Genomic DNA, 17123 nt, shown 5'->3' with positions numbered 1-17123 from the left:
TCAAAGCTCCCGCAAAAACCAGCAGAACTCTTCATCAGACTTCGAGAGGGCAATGGACCATACCAGCCGGCGGCCGATGACTACATGCCAGAAAATCCTGGTTCATCATGCCCTTGGTCTTGAGGCTCCATACGTGGAGCCAGGCACCATGATACGACTTGCTCCGGATTGGTTTCTGGCATCTGAAGTTGCGTGGTTTGGCATGAACAAAAGCTATGAGCGTATGGGCCGTCCTGGTATTCGCCGCAAAGACAGGTTCTGGCTGGCAGGAGACCATGTCGTGGACCCACGCGTGAATCACAGAACTTACGAAAAGTCTCTCATTGAAGCCTGCGATCAGATAGCCAAAGAAATGGACCTCGGAGACAATTATGCCGGACACAATACCACGATCATGCATACCGAGTATTATCGTTCTCGGTGTCAACCTGGCATGCTTGTCATTGGCGCCGACTCTCATACATCGTCCGCTGGGGCGCTCGGGAGTCTTGCAATTGGCGTAGGCGCCACCGATATGATCTTACAACTTGTCACGGGAGAGACTTATCTCGAGGTCCCGGAGATTGTCCGGATCAACTTCATCAACAGACCACCTCTTGGCGTCAGTGGGAAAGACGTTATCCTTGGAGTAATGCGCAAACTCCGAAGAAATACTGTTGCAGCAGGCCGACTCGTTGAATACACTGGTGAAGGACTGCAGTACCTATCATGTGATGCAAGATTCGCCATCGCAAACATGACAACGGAGTTTGGCGGCATTGGTGCTTGCATTGTTTGTTTGAACTGATAAGTCTTGTTCAAACAGAAGAACTGATTAAGTGGTAGGTTCCAGACGGGTTGACCATGCAGTATATTCAACGCCGAAGGGACTTGCGACATAAATCGAACAGCCTGTACTTCCGTCCAGACGATGATGCACGGTATGCCGAATCATTCGATGTGAACTTGGCAGAATTGGAGCACTTCATTGCACTTTATCCATCCCCAGACAACGTCTTTCCGGTCTCAGAAGCAAAAGAGCGACTTCAAAATCTGCAAGGTGTCTTCATAGGAGCATGCACCACGACTGAAGAGGAGTTAATACTGGCAGCACTGGTTCTGAAGCAGGCAATGTCTCAAGGCTGGAAAACCGTGGCCAATGGTTTGCGGCGTGTTACTCCTGGGTCCAATTCCATCATCGCTAGGCTGAAGGAACTACAGCTTCTGGAGGTTTACGAACAGGCCGGCTTCAAGATTGGTGCCCCTGGATGCAGCTACTGTGTGGGCATGGGAGTTGATAAGGCAGGCAAAGGGGAAGTATGGTTATCTTCTCAGAATAGAAACTATCGTGATCGAATGGGCCCAGGTTCAATTGCCAACATTACTTCGGCAGCAACGGTCGCCGCTTCCAGCTTCTCGATGTCACTGCAAAGTCCCATGGACATCCTCGAAAAAGTTGACATGGTCGAGTTTGACGCTATGAGGAGATATGGCCCGCAAGAACCAAGACAATTACCGGAATATATCGAGCCGGGACTTCTTGCCGCTGTCTCGACGAAGAGCGATACGGATTCACAATCAAAGGATGAGAAGATGCCACCATCGCTCCCCGAATTGATTCGAGGGCGTGTGCAGCGGTTCGGAGACAACGTCGACACAGATAGTATCATCCCGACCGACAAGTGCCATCCTCACCTCACTCGAGAAGACGTTGCTCGTGGTGCATTTTGCTACACTCGACCAGAGTTCTATGATCGTGCGCAGGCTGGTGCCTCGATAGTCGTTGCGGAGAAGAGTTTCGGCTGTGGCTCTTCTCGAGAACAAGCCCCAAGAGCCTTAATGTGGGCAGGCATCCAAGCAGTGATCGCAAAGTCGTATGCCTTCATCTATCAGCGAAATCAAGTCAATAATGGGTTAATAGGAATCAAAATTCTGGATGACGAGTTCTATCAGCTCGCTAAAGAGGGTGAAGAGATAGTTATCAATGTCAAAAAGCGGCAAATCTGGTGTCAAGGAAGGACTTGGGACTTCAGACTCGATCGGATTCAGGAACAACTTCTTGCTGAAGGTGGTCTGATCAACACGTATGAGAGATACGGACCCAGTTTATTCTCCAAGCTGCAGAGTCTAGATCAGAAGGCCAGCAAACCCTCGCGTGACGCTGTTGATGTTGCTTTCGTTGAAAAGTCGTCGAAAGGAACATCTTTGGAATGGTGAGGCGAACGGGTCAGGATGGAACCATGTCGACTTTTGAGATGGAACATTATACCGAAGAGGCCGATGAACAAATACATGAATACTTTCACTTCGAAGTAGACAGGTTTTATGAGCTTGAGGCAAGGAATATTTATTTAGGATCCGGCTCGAGGTGAGCTAAGACGGATAATACTGAAGGCCATATTCACTGGCTCCCTCAAGGGTGTGGATAGGCTTCCCAGCTTTCTTCAACCGTTCCAGTTCATTTCGTTTCATCTCCTCTTGCATCTGCATTGGAAGTTAATGATCAGAATGGCCTTGGCTTGATGCAAAGACTCTAATGGCTCAATATTCATGGAGAACGTACCTTTATTCTGCCGCCAGCACTGGGGAGTAATTCTCTTGGTCCTGCAATCTTCCACTCAGGCAAGCCTTTCGGGCGACCAAGGTCCTTTAATGTTTTCGCCTCCACTAGGCTGTAGTTGCCATCTGGACAGTCATAGTTGAAGGGCTCTTTCAGGGCGACAGGCGGATTCGTAATAATCCTGACACTTCGAAGTAGGTTCCGTGATGCTGAGTGCAGCATAAAAGGATGCAAGAAATAAACGTCGCCGACTTGACCTGTAGCTTCGTGGAAGGACTCATCGCGACAGAGACGAGGATTCTGCACCCAAGAATTCCAGAGCTTGCGGCGCTCTGGATTGGATTTCGGGATCTCAGGCGAGCCTCGGGGCGCGAGATATGGGGTCGCGCCTTGCGGTAGCGAATACTACGAGGAAGTGCTGTAAGAGAAGAAGAGCACCGAGTCTGCAAGTGGAGGAGGGGAACAGCTTCAAACGTACCAGTCTTTCAGCCACCAGCTTGATTCCATCCGTGCAGATAACAGTGCCTCCCCCTTTGGGTTTGATCTCTGTGAATAGAGGAATCACCAAAAGAGCTTGCTCCGGGGAGTCGAGGAAATGAGTGAACCAATCTCCATCGCAATGCCAGTTATCCAACGTCCTCACATCTAAACGATCCGTTTCCTTGAACTCGGGCTTGCCTAGATTGACAACGAAACCATCTTTCCAGTACTTGCACCTACGACAAGCGAGCAAATCAATATGCGCCCACTCACATCTGAAGAATCTTGGACGCGCATTCACTCATTCCATGCGCTTGGCCCAACAGAAAAGGTGGGTTGGACATACCAGTCGGCAATACGATTTTCTCCCCCAACTAACTCACACATTACTGCATATGCTTTGGGCGCATGTTCCTGGACTGATATAACGGTATGACCAGGCATGTTCAACTTCTCTGTTGGCCAGGTAGATTTGTCATCTGAAGACGCACCGAGTCTCGTCCAGATGGAGCTTGTCCATTTCTCTGCGAGTTCGGGCGAGAAACAGTTCTCAATCTTGATGAACCCATGTTCCATCCAATGCTTCTTCTGCTCCTCGGCCAGGGCATAGTCCGACCACTCGCTGATCCTTCCAGGCATTCTAGTTGGGAGAAGACTTGCGCAAGAATGGAAACTTGGTCAAACACCCAAGACCAAACTATCTTGTTGATAGAGATTGCGCGTAGCAGATATAAAAACTGGCCGCTCTTCCGCCAGAGGCCAAGGTTATGGCAGCCGTGTTGAATTAGCCTAATTGACAACGAGGAGGAGGGAAAGGGCGAATGATATCCAAGTCCCCGTGGAAGATTTCCCAATCAGCCTCCCTAGTTTCTGATATATTGACCCGTCCCATGAAAATTGCCGCGAGTGTCTGCATTGTCGGGTTGACCGAAGAGGTTCCTTAGGGACATGAGGAACATCCTCCAGTGATCTTGCACATGGAGGGGCGTGTGACATGAAGACCCTGGGAATTGCGCTTACCTTGATGAAGCCGAACTAGGACATTGTTACTGTTGCAAGCACGTAAAGCCGTCCTCGGCAAAGCCGATATGCTTGGTAGGCTTCTACTTAATAGCGCTCCGTGCCAGACTTAGGCGCGGGCTAGTACTGGGTACGCCTGACTAGGCTAGTCACCAGGCCGAGCATCGTCTTTCATCCCGTAAAAGGCCTCCACAGGAATTTTTCATGATGCCAGAGAACCGCCTCTTCTTTCTCTCACTTTGAAACTCGTCACTCGGAGACACTCCAAATGGACCACCAGGCACTGGTTCTATTGAAATACTAACCTTTCTGCTCCCAAAGGTCCACGTACCCCTCTACCTCCAACCGTGCTTTACTGAAAAGTCTGGCTAATCGCGAATGCTGCATAGTCACGCTCTGTCGGCTACTATTGCTCTGTATCTGACGGCATCAGCGAAAGGTTTCGCTGTCTCTGATGATCATAAACTCCTTTAATACTATCGCGCTACCGATCACATCATTCTCGCTGCTATACGCTGCCTCTTCATTCCGAGAAGCGTTGCTGCGTGCTGCTCCTTCGTTAGGCACCTGTACTAGTCCTTCTGCCTTGAAGACGGTGGCGACGCTGTTCTTCCATGCACTCATGCACCAACGGCTATCTATTCTGGCACCTTCGCATTCCTCATCGTCCGAGCCTTCCACTGTTTGTGTTCTGATCCAGATGGTTTCCTTCGACTCATCCAAACTTCGAACATGTTCTATTTACGCGTCCCTCATTGCTTTCCGGATTCCGTGTTGATATTCTCGCCCTCAGTAGCCAGGATATTTTCCCTTCGGAGTTGATTGCGTTTGCCCAAGATGCGCAGTGTCCGTTCTCTCTCCATCTCGGTCATCTGGGCCCAATTGTCGATTCGCGAGAGAGTACCATCTGAATTAATGACAACCGGACCGAGAGCGTCGAGTTTGAGTGTTTGGGATGGTTCTGTTGTTGAACTTGCCGCATCCTGGGGGGCCAGCAGGGCGAGCGGTGTTAAAGGTGATGGCTCAACATAACCCTTCTTCACAGAGGGATTGTCGGAATGTTGTGGCTGATTCGATGTCATGATGCCTGTTGTTCCTGCTTTTTACTATTGAGCGTTCGCTGTGGCAATGGGAATTAATTTTTTACTTAGAAATACTGTAGTCAGTGGAGATTGCTATGGGAGCACTTCGCTCCGCCATGTTTTCGAATGAATATATACACGATGGTTGGATATCGCTATCGCACATGTACGGAGTAGAACCTTCGAGTCTCCACATCGGGTAATGTTTCGTAGTGACGTCGGCGGCTCGACGGCGGACTACCTGGTTGGGATGCCTATCATTCAGGGTGCCAATGAAAGACGTACCTATTAGATCATGTATCCCTGTTTAAGTACAAGCACACTGGGGTACATCGGTGGAGAGCCCAAATATTCGGGTTTCCATGAAAGATAAAGAATTGCTCCCAGCCACTCTCCATTACCCGTTTCACAGGTTCTTACTCGGTACACTATCTTCAGAAGCCAACCTTGGCTTTGACACTACAACTTGGCCAATATTTGCCCTGCATCGCCGCTTCCCATCACGATCTCATCGGTCTGATAATCAGGGTTGAATATCAACCTGTTCAGAGGGTTCATCATGTGTGCGCGATAAAAGAGGTCTTCATAGACCTTACCATCGTAGCGTCCCAATGCGCTGTTCAGCTATTAGTATGATGACTTGCACCTGACTGTGGATGTACACTGACCTATCAAGCAAATAATCCGGGATCGCCCATGCATCTACAAGGCGAACAGCGTGTGGCCTTATTCTTTCCATCAGCTCCAACACCTTTGCCGGCAACTTATCCAGATCTTCCGAGGAGACTGCCCCGGAATTTTGGAACTCCCGAGCCTCGGAGTCCATGGTGTAAAGGGCGAACAATCGGAAGAGATCAAGTAAAACGGCCCGCGTAGATGCATCCAGAGCAGCCATGTCGTCGCTGTTGTCGGCTGTAGCGGTGTAGAAGTTCGACACCAACATTGCTTGCGAGTAGGCTCTACTAAGTTTGTGAAAATCGATGAGCAAGCTGTTCCACGATCTCTTCTCGATTTCTCGAGCATCATAGGCTCGGCATGCTATGCAGGCCATGCGCCAATTGAAAGCATCCACGATCGCCTGATCCCTCTTCAATACGTCAAATTTAGGCTCCTGAGATTGGCCGTAAATGTAGATTTTGAAGTGCTCCTCCGTCTGACTCAATGCGTGGCTATTCAATGAATGTGCGCGCTCCTTAAACTTCTTGATCAGGTAGCGTGCGACTTGCTGCGTGATCATCCAGTTGTCCCCCTCAACCGTCGGCTTAGACAAATAGTCCGCGTTCAACTGCACAAGGCCAGTGCCTCCGCCGAATCCGTGACCACCCATAGAGCGCCGACAGACCTCGATCCCGTCTGCGGCGAGAGTGGTTGCTAGACTCTTTAGTCCAGCTGATGTGCTATGGAGTTCGGAGAGGGATGCTTCATCGACTGCATCAATCGTAGTATCATTCTTGCGTGTACGTTCGTATAGCTGCCGCACATACGCGCCCGAATAGTGAAGGGCAAATGTTGTTGCAAGAAGGGGCAGAATTCGTATCTGCACCGTTGTGTAGTCGAGGACAGATGTCTCCAGCGGCTGGGTTGGATTATCTTGATCGTGAAATTGGCGTCGAATTGATAGGTAGCGCACTGCCACTGTCACGGCTCGAGCCAGAACCAGCCGCGCGTTCATGACAATGACTGAACGCCCTCTAGTAAGCTGGCCATAAACAGAAGATGGATTTTTAGGCTTGGTGTACACTCCAGTCTGTGGGTCGATGCGAGAATGCCTTGACAACATGGCACTATGGGGGATGCTGTTCGTGGGGGTTAGTCATAGGTGTGCTGTTGAGTTTCAAATAACTACCTACCGGTGTTGATTAAACAGGCAATATGCGTTGTCCATCGGAGCGTATCCATATTTCGGGCCGATATCGCCGACAACGATACTTTGAGGAGGTCGATGGGTCTTTAGATCCCTTATCTGGACGATGAACGGGTGTGGTCCGTATGGCTTGTAGCCTCCATCTTCTAGTAGCATCAGCTGGGCAATAACAACCGCATAGTTGGCAGTTCGGCCAAGTGTGCCATTCCACCACTTGCTCGCTGTGATGGTGGGACTGTGAAGAACGAACTCTTTTGCAGTCGGGTCCCATCGTGCTTCGGTCTCTATACCTCGCACATCGCTACCATGGCCGAGTTCAGTCTGTGCATAGGCGCCGATGATCTCCCACGCCGCGATCTTGGGTATCCAGTACGCCCTCTGCTCATCACTCGCCTGTTCACGGACTGCGGCAGTAAAAAGGGATATATGCAGATGGTATGGTTGAATGTCATCCACAAGGTATTCAGCCATCAGGAAGTCATCGTCATCCCAGCTGTGCTTGTCTTGAAGTTGTCTCATACGCTTTCCCCGGGCGAGGCCTAGTTTGTACCTGTCCGGTCGTGAAAGGTTTGCTTGAGTTGACTTGGAAAATATCTTCTCTTGACTCAAGATTGCCAATACTTTTCGTTGTCGCTCAAGGTATTCCGATCCCATCAAGTGCTCCGACAGCTGTGTGATGTTGATGTTTGAGCGTTCTCGCTCTTTTGCAATAACCGTGGCACCATCTGGTGCAGCAGGCTTGAGCCTGGTGCTGAAATCGCTAGGATAACTCATGATCTGTTACTGACTATTGGTAATCTGGTCTCTTTGTGGCACTGTCAACTGATGGGTAGCAGAGGTCACCTTGGCAAAGAGTTTTGACGTGAATGGAGCGATAGCAACACTAATATAGTCCGCTTCTTGAATACTGGGTCGAGCTCACCTGATATTGTAGTATAGGTTTCGTCTAGAGGCAGCTGTTGTCAGGCCCCGAACGTGACAAGGTGTGGAGCATTTGACGATTTCTTCCGCGATTTTTCAATGAAGCCTGTCCTAATGGGGTCCTTGGAGGCAATTGCACAAAACGGGTAATGTCCGAATCTGACGTTGAGGACTGCAAGTCTTGGAGTCCGGGATGTGCCCGATATGTGCCTGATCTATTCAGTGCAAACAGTGTGTGCTGGTCGCTGACACAGATTGATTGAGAAAGACAACTTTAATACTATCCCCAGTATAATGCGGTACCTCATTTCTCTAGGGACCAGAAGTCGGCATTTTGCTAAGCGATGGCGGGAAAGGACGCCACGCAATCTCCTTTCTTCAGACCGGTATGACTTGCCGACTGCGTTGGCCACGTCTTCCTTATGTACTTAGGTGCAGGTTCATTTTCAACTCTTTGTATCTGCGATCTCTTCAATGTGGCGAGGATTTTCCGGATCCAGTGCTCGCTTTTCCTCTAATGCCTTTTGTTCATGAAGACGGGCGAGGTTGGCGGCCGAAATAGTGCTATGTTCTGCGTCTTCCATAGCTCGTAGAGGCATGGCATGCCCAGTCTTTGCTTTACGTCTTTTTGCCTCCCATAGTAGCCACAATGGTAAGCTTGCAAAGCTGATGATGGTAAATGCAATGGTGGAGGACGCAGCAGCAAAGCCTGGCAAATACCAAGGAGCGTCTGTGCTCGGGAAAATCTGTGAGAGTCAGCTCCTGTGTCGATGTTTTGAAACGGGTTGCGGTTTACCTGAGGTCCGATGATACTTGCAATCGATAGCGAAGCTATAGCGGTAGCTCCCCCGATAGCTTGCTCAGACGCTCCGTATAATGTTGACGTTCGGTACGCTAGAGCTGCTGGTTGCGCAATTGAGACCATATTTCCGAGGTACGCCAACCCATAAAGCTGGATTGGTGTCATGCTGCCAAAGCTCTTTTGTGTTGCTACGTGGGTCCAGATCGCGAAGCACGGAATAGCCATAGCAGCCGGAATAATATAATGCCAAATTCTCTCCCGTGTCCAGTCAGAGTGCCAACTCCAGAAGGCATACACGACAATCGCCACGAAATAGACAGATGAGCTGTATTCGTTGGCTTTAGTACTGCTAAATTTGGCAAACTAAGGCAATCAGTGAGAAGGACCCAGGAAATGAGGGTAGAAAGCCGCTTACTACTTTCAAGATGGTTGGTAAGAAGGTCCCAAGTGCGACAGCAACGATGAGTAGACATAGGTACGACACGAAGAAAACGTATGTGGATGGGCGAGACATGACATTGAAAAATGCTGGCCAGTCCCATGTTAAGTCTGTCTTTCGGGTGGCTCCTCGGCCGAAGCGATTGACAGCAATGTAACGTTCTTGAAAGTCTTCAGCAAGTCAAATAATATTAGCAGGTGGGCTCTGCAAGTTACCTCTCTCCGTCAATGCCTTCGAGTCTTCGGGGAAAGTAAGCAGGAGGAAGTGAACGGGCACTGCGCAAACGATTCTTCAACAAAGTTAACGTCCAAGTAACCAGAGGTAATCTTAGGGAAAGAGAAGTAGGACTCACGGCATTGCTCCCTCGATGATGAATAGCCAACGCCAACTTTCCAGTCCGGCTTTTCCATTAAGCTTTTTGCGTCAGAACAACGTATTCCAATATGGCCGTATCTTCATGACCTACATGGTCGATCGCGACGGCTAGGAAGCCTCCGACGCCAGATGCAAGGGAGTTTGCAGCATGGAAGATACCAATCCGCCATGCTCGTTCATGTGGCTTATACCAGAAAGAAAAGTACATAATGCAGGCCGGTACAACGCCAGACTCAGGCACCCCAAGGAAGAAGCGCGCAGCAAGCAAGCCGGCTTTGCTATGAACTGCGCCGATGCACATGACAATTGTGCCCCAGAGAATCATTATCACTGGAAAGTAAAATTTTCCAGAGAACTTCTTCATTAGGAGATTCGATGGAATCAAGAGGACGGTGACCATGAAGTAAGTGACGGATACGGCCTGAGTCCTAGTCAGCGTCCAATAGCAAGAAACTAGTGATGGTAACCATTACCCAATTGAAGTCTGCACCTTTGAGTTGTAAGGTCTCCCCGAAGCTGCTAGGTTTACCAGCTTGGAGCACATTCACAAACCCCATATTTGCTCGATCAAGATATGCCAGGAAGTATATAATGCAACAAGGGAACAGAACTCGTGCGTCAAGTTTCCTCACAAGCTTACGCTCTTCGTCTGCGTCCCAATCCTGGATAGCTGCGACATGCTCGATTCTATCCTGACCACTTGCTATCGATGAATCAGCTTTATATCCATCACAGTTCACTCTGGATTGTCTGGCGAACTCACCGTGGTGACCATCCACACGCTTCGGCCAGAAAACGTTTCGCAGACCCCACCCCCCAATGTAGATACCTTCAGCCTCGACGGCTACCTTCGCAGCTTGCCAGCTAAACATTGGCAAAGATTCTGTTCGCGTCTGGCGGTGTACTTGGACCGAGAACGCGCTCTTTCGCAGAAGGGAGTCAAGAACTGACAGTCACACCACATCCGATCAGTCGGTCAAACCCCTCATATAAGACTCCAGGGAAGTGTGGGCGGCTGCATTGCACGTCTGCTGTCCCCATACGGGGCCCCAGATGCACAAGGTCCAGAATTGTTAGTTACGGAATTTGACCGGTTGTTACTTCCCGATCCGTTGACACCGTCGGGAATTTCCAATAATGTAAATTTTCAAATCTCCAAAGGATGTCGACCCCTCATGGGACGTTTGGCAGTTTCTAAAGCGACAAGGCTGAATTGCAAGTGACAGGTGATAGTCAACTATTGCATTGTTCGCGATACGTAAAACTTGATGTTTTCCCTGATCTGCTCTTCTATTTTTTCTTCAGAGTTGGGCTGAGGACGTTTTGGTGCTATATCGCCATCATGTCAGTACGCCCGGATGACCTAGCAGAGTCTCCCTTTGATCTTTCGCCGACGACCATTGATAACGTTAATTTTGCGGATGATCGAGCGCAATGGGTACCAAAACACCAAGGCCCCAACGTCTTCCCTAACTTTTTCTTGTTTGGCCGCTTGTTGCGTTGGTCTTATAGGCGCAAACTCGTAGCCATAAAGGATCTCACCCATGGATATACAGCCGACTACGCTCAACTGCTGACGGACGTCCTCCATCTCCGAAATGTGTTGAGACAGACGCTGCCACCCACGATTATCCGGAAAATTGATAGAGATGAGGAAGTCTTCATTAACCTACTTGGACCTGGTGGTTATGAGTTTGTGGTGGGCTTCTTTGCCCTGATGGCATTGGGTGCTGTCATTGTACCTATTTGTGAGTGACTTTTCTCGCTTTAGACGTTCCTTTGGGCTAATAAATGGAGCTCCTGATCTGCCTGCCAAAGAAGCAACATACTACGCCACCAAATCAAATTCTTCAGCTGTTCTTGTTGCACAGCGCAGCGTGCACCTTGCACAGGACCTTGAATCTATAGTCCACAAACTACAGAATGAGGGCTTCCGTGCCATTCAGATTACACCACATATCATGCAGAAGCCGCTGGATCCAAGTCAAATTCAAATTTCATCAGATCCGTACTTCGACCTGAATAAGCCTGGCTTGGTCATTTTCACTTCGGGAACCAGTGGGCCGCCTAAAGGTGGAGTCAAGCGACGTGGCTTCTTTTACGATGTGGCGGCTTCTTTCAGTGACCAACATGGGATCATGGAAGGTGATGCAGTATTGCATGTCTTGCCTGTGCATCATGCAACTGGGGTAACTGTCACTTTGATTCCCTTCTTGTACTGTGGAGGATGCATCGAGTTCCGCAGCGGTGGCTTCAATGTCGAATGGACATGGGAGCGAATCCGGCGAGGCGGGCTATCGTTCTTTTCAGGAGTGCCAACCATCTACATGCGCTTGATGGCATACTATGAACAGCGGTTGTCAAAGTTACCCCCGCGAGATTTAGAGGAATACGTCAAAGGCATAAATGAATTCAGGGCTCTCCTGTGTGGCACTTCAGCACTGCCACGGCCTCTGCAGCAGAAGTGGACGAAATTAAGAGGAGGCAGGGCCATCTTAACAAGGTACGGTGGTACCGAGTTCGGGAATGCCTTTACTGTTACACCACGGTTAGAAGGAGTACCAGATGGGTCTGTTGGAGAAAAAGCCCCTGGAATTGATCTTAAATTATCCAACGGCGATGAAGGAGAAGTGCTCATGCGAAGCCCCATCTTGTTCTCCAAGTACGCGGCACCTTGTGTCACCCAGTGCGCTACTAACAGATGCAGATATTTATTTGATCAGGAAGCGACAAGAAACGCTCTCGATGACAATGGATATTTCAAGACCGGAGATATTGCCCGCCGGGAAGGGAAGTATTACTTCATTCTGGGCCGAGCATCCATTGACAGTAAAAAAAAAATGCCTGTTGATGCACTGTATCAGAACTAACCAGGTTTTCAGTTATCAAGAGTGGCGGCTACAAAATCTCAGCTCTGGATATCGAACGAGAAATCTTAGGTCTCGGGTATGTTGCGGAAGCCATGGTGGTCGGGGTGGAGGATGAGGAATTTGGTCAAAGGGTCGCAGCCGCGGTAGTCTTACAACCAAATGTAAGCGCCGAATTCCAAGTCACGTTCTCAGCAACTAACGAGTCTAGGTACCACAGAGCTTGACTTTGGACAAGCTCAGACACGATCTGAGAACGACGCTGGCAGGTTACAAGATGCCGACGCTTCTTCGTGTAGTTAATGAACTTAAGAAAAATGCCACAGGAAAGGTGGTTAAGAAGGTGCTTGTCAAAGAGCTGTTTCCCTCTGAAGGACATCACGATGTGCAACGATGGGACTCTAAGAGCCACGAGAATAGACTTTGAATGATATCCCCTGCAGCTTTTGAGGCGGAATCATTGGATCCTTGTCGCACTACATTCGATATCATAGACTGGGATGCTGCTGAGGATATATCTACAGCTTTACTTTTGGCTCCCGCGATGTCTGTCTGGAGTGGACGTAGCTCACTGCCTGATAAGCAGAATGAGCTTGGTCCCATAGTTCGTTTCTGAGTAAACCATAAACTCCCATCTTCGCCTTTGCCTTCCACTGCTCTGCAATCTTAATCGCTTCTTCGAGCATCTTATCAGGAGAGGCAATAACATCCACGATCCCATCCTCTAATGCCTCCTTTCCGGTGTACCTGTGCGCTTCCAGAATCACCTTTCTCGCAACCTGTGGCGCTAGCTTCAGTCGAATCAGTGACCCCATTCCATCATGGTGAAGACCAGCATTCACAGGGGGCATTTGCCAGAACCCGCGCTGTGAGTTCATGACACGGTAATCGTGAGCCAGGGTAAGAAGGCAAGCACCGCCCATGACATGACCCGTTATGCATACTATCGTTGGGAATGGAAAGTCAAGTATGGTTGCTAGAAGCTGGTATTGCCATCAGACGAATAGTCTCTGGCCAATGGGTTCGCCAACTCACGGGATAGAAGCCGTCACTAGAAGCAAACATGTTGCCTTCCCGTTCGTCAAGATCAAGTCCCTCGAGTAATGTTAGAGCCGTGGAAGGCGGTATGAGCTATCATTCATCTCGAGAGGCTAACCGTAGTGAAAAATTTGGCACGGCTGGCAGTCAATACAACTGCCCCTTCGCTATCCTGGCCCAGCGCTTCCCGAATGGAGTGATATGCTCTGATAAGTTCTTGACAGCAAGCAATATTAAGACGATTCTCAGGAGGTTTCCTTAGTGTGATGATGAAGACATCGCCTTTACGCTCAACTGTGAGATATTGGTAGCCCATGTTCTTTCGCTCTGGAAATCTTCTGCAAGTTCAAGTTCACTTTACCACGGCCATGGGGTTATTTCTGGCTTTGCGTCGGCGAAGGCAGCATAGTGCCGTTCAGATGGCTGACAGATAATCCGCGGCTCTCTCGTTGGTCCGACACAGATGGGGATGCGGAGAAGGGGAAAGTCGAAATGGACAAATGCCGGGCGGGTCCTTGGGGATTACTCGATTCAGAAATTCCCGGCCTCGCGTCCAGCGCCAGAGCCAGGGGAGATAATGCGTCGCTAGCCAGAAAGGGCCCGTGATCTTGGAGAAGCCGTTGCAATGCGGCCAAGGAAATCATATACAAATCATTTTGGAATATTATGTCAGTAGCTAGCAGTCGAAAAATATTCAGTCTCCCACGATATCTCGACACATCCCCGTGCAGCCGGAGGAATCAGCCTTCACATTGTTTTTGTGGCGAGGTGAAGAAAAATTACTACGAAGAAAAGCCTTGCTCAAAGTCTTGATCGGCAACCCTCTCTTCGACAAGAAGATTGTCACTCCTCCATCATTGGCTAGCAAAGATGCGTGGACTCGCGCGGCGTTGCAAAGTCGCGAGCTCATCAGGCTCAAGTTCGAGAACAATTGGCCGCATCGTCATTTCATGGAAGCAATCAGAATGACGGACAATATGCTGCCGATTCAACCACAATTTAGGAGTATGCTCCGCGGCCAATGCCAGATCATCCTGAGAGATTAACCTGTGTCTGTAGTATTCCTGTCAAATCTGGAACGGCAAATGTCGGATGAACAAAAAGAAATCTGGATCCCGAAGGCCGAACGATTTGAAATCTTCGGCTCGTATTGCCAGACCGAGCTGGGCCATGGATCTAATGTCAAAGGCATCGAAACCACTGCGACTTTTGATGCGGAGACTGATGAGTTTTTGATCAACTCACCTACGATCAGTAGCACGAAATACTGGATCGGATCAACTGGGGTATGGGCTACACATGGTATTGTTGTGGCTCGCTTGATTGTCAAGGAAAAGGACTATGGCAACCATCTGTTCCTGGTTCAGTTACGCAACCTTGATAGCCAGGAGATTATGCCAGGTTGTGAGATTTACGAGCTCGGCCCAAAGGCATTCCAGGGCATGCTCGGAACAGATAACGGTGCACTTACGTTTCACCATGTCCGCATTCCCCGGGACCAAATGCTAGCCAGAAACGCACAAGTTCTCGGAGACGGTACTTATATCCCACCCAAGAATCTCAAGCACTCATACGGTTCAATGGTGACGGTCCGCGCTCTCATGGCAGAGATCACGGGCTGGGACCTGCTCAAAGCCGTGACTGTTGCTTATCATTACACCAACTTTCGAAAGCAATTCTCGAGGAGTGGAAATGGCCACGAAAGTCCAGTTTTCGATTATGCGAGTGTGCGATATCGACTGCTTCCACTCCTCGCCAAGGTAAGATTCGGAATCAGAAACTGAATGTGTCCTATCACTGATATCCTCGGAAGGCAACTGCGCTTGTTATCGTTAGTCAAGCCATCAAACGTGCATATGAGGAATATACCGCAAAATACCTTCGGACCGACGATATATCTCAATTGGAAGATCTCCACCTTCAAACTGTTGGTGCTAAAGTCTATTCAACTGAAATTACAGGATATGGGGTTGAAACTTGCCGAATTGCATGCGGCAGTCATGGTTACAGTGCTCTCTCAGGGTTTGGCAGGATGTACGCTAATTCTATCAACGCCGTGACCTATGAGGGCGATAACTTTGTTGTGGCGCAACAAGTACCTAGGGCCATTTTGAAACATTTCAAAGCGTTTGTTACTTCCATTATCTCGAAAGATTTCTCTAACCAGTTTATAGCGGGACCGAATCATCTATTCCCTCGCTCTCCTACCTTTCCGTTCTGCGCAACGCCACTACCCCACAACCACTGGGTATCAGATCGCCTTCAGACTGGCTAAAGCGTGATTCGCAGAGTTTTATACTCGAACAGCAGGTGGCCATCCTTGTACAACAGCACATGGAAGACACGAAGGCAGGTCGGGATACCAGCTATGCTTGTCATGCATTGACAATGGCACACGGCGACTTCGTATATTGGAAAGGATTGTGGGAAGTTGTTGACAACATACCCAGTGGCGAGGTCTACAAAGGGTCTATGGTAGCATTGGCGCAACTCGTATGTTCCATTCTGATAGATGAGATGATGGCGGTATTAACTTTCTGGCCCACTGTTAGTTCTCCCTCTCCATCATGACCTCAGCTCATATCGTGCTATGTCTACCTCTCACATTGACAGCTGCTCAGCGTGCCTCGCTACGCTTGGCGTACGACGCGGTTATTGTTGAAGTGGCAGGAAAACACGCCCAGAATGTCATCAACGCGTATGGCTTCACAGAGTTTGAGCTCGACAGCGCACTAGCGAGAAGCGACCAGTCCCCATACGAGGCCCTTCTAGAAGGTGCCCAGAAGAGTGAGATGAACCACATGCAACATCTGTGGCCCATGATGGTGGACACACGAAAGATGTGGAGGCGGGCTCAACGGGACATACAGAAAGGTGGGGTCAAATCAAAGCTATAAGGATATTTATCTAAATAATAGTGCTTCGCTAGGATTTCTGTATTTAATAGAGGATGATAAGTATATATAGCTTCCCGGGTTGGTAGAGATGCAGCTAGTTTATTCGCCAGTTAAATCACATCCGCGAGCTGACCCCGGATACGTGCACGGTTAGCAACGGCGAAGCATAGATCAGGAAGATAGGGGTAATTAGAGGTTACCGATGTCGGGGGCATGATCAAAGACTCTGTGAATGCTTGCTATTCCTATCCAGAGAGCAATGGCTCTCGCCTATCTATGGGGTGCCAGAGTACCAAACCACTATGACTGGCCTGTCTTTGCCAGGAGGAAGGTGACGCTGACTACTGGGTACCCAGTACGCTGTGGGTTGGTGCGCACAACAACCGAGGTGAGACTGACCCCGCCTAAAATACTCCGCACGAGGCTGAATCGATCCCCTTTCCCCGCACTCTTCTTAAGCCAAATTAAGGGTTTTCTTTTTCCTTTCAAACTAATGTACGTTGTTTTGTCAATGTGCAGCTCCGTAGTGACAAAATTTTCAATTTAAGGTATGGCTACATTCAAAAGCTTCAACCCAAGTAGTATATATACTCGGTCGCAACACACCCGTGCATGCGAAGCGTGTTATGCTCGAAAAGGTACAAAGGGTTTTATATCTTAAGTTTGGAAAGAAAAGTTCGAACGATCCCAGCGCTGACGCTGACAGTGCGATGTGATATAAATGGCGCTTCTGTTACATGTTCCAACTGCGCCGAGCATGACTTCACTTGCAAGTCAGTGCTACAGCTTTGTCCAGAGG

At 49.2% G+C, this 17123-nt stretch overlaps 8 protein-coding genes across 8 annotated transcripts; 3 read left to right on the top strand and 5 right to left on the bottom strand.

Annotated features, from left to right (window-relative positions):
* Window positions 1-76: 76 nt before the first annotated feature.
* Window positions 77-2196, top strand: A1O5_13183 (uncharacterized protein; the record flags this gene model as incomplete). Its single annotated transcript, XM_007753750.1, has 2 exons — window positions 77-772; window positions 826-2196. The coding sequence occupies 2 exons, from the start codon at window positions 77-79 to the stop codon at window positions 2194-2196; spliced, it is 2067 nt and encodes a 688-aa protein (XP_007751940.1).
* A 156-nt stretch (window positions 2197-2352) lies between these two features.
* Window positions 2353-3658, bottom strand: A1O5_13182 (uncharacterized protein; the record flags this gene model as incomplete). Its single annotated transcript, XM_007753749.1, has 4 exons — window positions 2353-2463; window positions 2543-2944; window positions 3018-3255; window positions 3366-3658. 4 exons carry the CDS (start codon window positions 3656-3658, stop codon window positions 2353-2355), a joined length of 1044 nt encoding a protein of 347 aa, XP_007751939.1.
* Window positions 3659-4791: 1133 nt separating this feature from the next.
* A1O5_13181 (uncharacterized protein) lies at window positions 4792-5121 on the bottom strand (the record flags this gene model as incomplete). The annotated part of the gene is made up of 1 exon (XM_007753748.1): window positions 4792-5121. The coding sequence occupies one exon, from the start codon at window positions 5119-5121 to the stop codon at window positions 4792-4794; it is 330 nt and encodes a 109-aa protein (XP_007751938.1).
* Window positions 5122-5580: 459 nt separating this feature from the next.
* On the bottom strand, window positions 5581-7759 carry A1O5_13180 (uncharacterized protein; the record flags this gene model as incomplete). The annotated part of the gene is made up of 3 exons (XM_007753747.1): window positions 5581-5737; window positions 5790-6917; window positions 6972-7759. 3 exons carry the CDS (start codon window positions 7757-7759, stop codon window positions 5581-5583), a joined length of 2073 nt encoding a protein of 690 aa, XP_007751937.1.
* Window positions 7760-8352: 593 nt separating this feature from the next.
* A1O5_13179 (uncharacterized protein) lies at window positions 8353-10394 on the bottom strand (the record flags this gene model as incomplete). The annotated part of the gene is made up of 7 exons (XM_007753746.1): window positions 8353-8652; window positions 8703-9071; window positions 9124-9308; window positions 9363-9436; window positions 9500-9561; window positions 9614-9943; window positions 9996-10394. 7 exons carry the CDS (start codon window positions 10392-10394, stop codon window positions 8353-8355), a joined length of 1719 nt encoding a protein of 572 aa, XP_007751936.1.
* Window positions 10395-10864: 470 nt separating this feature from the next.
* On the top strand, window positions 10865-12816 carry A1O5_13178 (uncharacterized protein; the record flags this gene model as incomplete). Its single annotated transcript, XM_007753745.1, has 5 exons — window positions 10865-11270; window positions 11320-12184; window positions 12230-12351; window positions 12405-12553; window positions 12601-12816. 5 exons carry the CDS (start codon window positions 10865-10867, stop codon window positions 12814-12816), a joined length of 1758 nt encoding a protein of 585 aa, XP_007751935.1.
* A 91-nt stretch (window positions 12817-12907) lies between these two features.
* A1O5_13177 (uncharacterized protein) lies at window positions 12908-13743 on the bottom strand (the record flags this gene model as incomplete). The annotated part of the gene is made up of 3 exons (XM_007753744.1): window positions 12908-13372; window positions 13425-13484; window positions 13546-13743. 3 exons carry the CDS (start codon window positions 13741-13743, stop codon window positions 12908-12910), a joined length of 723 nt encoding a protein of 240 aa, XP_007751934.1.
* A 649-nt stretch (window positions 13744-14392) lies between these two features.
* A1O5_13176 (uncharacterized protein) lies at window positions 14393-16324 on the top strand (the record flags this gene model as incomplete). The annotated part of the gene is made up of 5 exons (XM_007753743.1): window positions 14393-14432; window positions 14487-15187; window positions 15241-15554; window positions 15602-15920; window positions 15980-16324. 5 exons carry the CDS (start codon window positions 14393-14395, stop codon window positions 16322-16324), a joined length of 1719 nt encoding a protein of 572 aa, XP_007751933.1.
* Window positions 16325-17123: the final 799 nt, after the last annotated feature.

The sequence above is a fragment of the Cladophialophora psammophila genome, assembly GCF_000585535.1.
Source record: "Cladophialophora psammophila CBS 110553 chromosome Unknown aczJe-supercont1.43, whole genome shotgun sequence".
Classification (NCBI taxonomy): domain Eukaryota; kingdom Fungi; phylum Ascomycota; class Eurotiomycetes; order Chaetothyriales; family Herpotrichiellaceae; genus Cladophialophora; species Cladophialophora psammophila.
The sequence above is the reverse complement of the archived record's forward strand: the minus strand, read 5'-3'. Positions and strand labels throughout refer to the sequence as shown.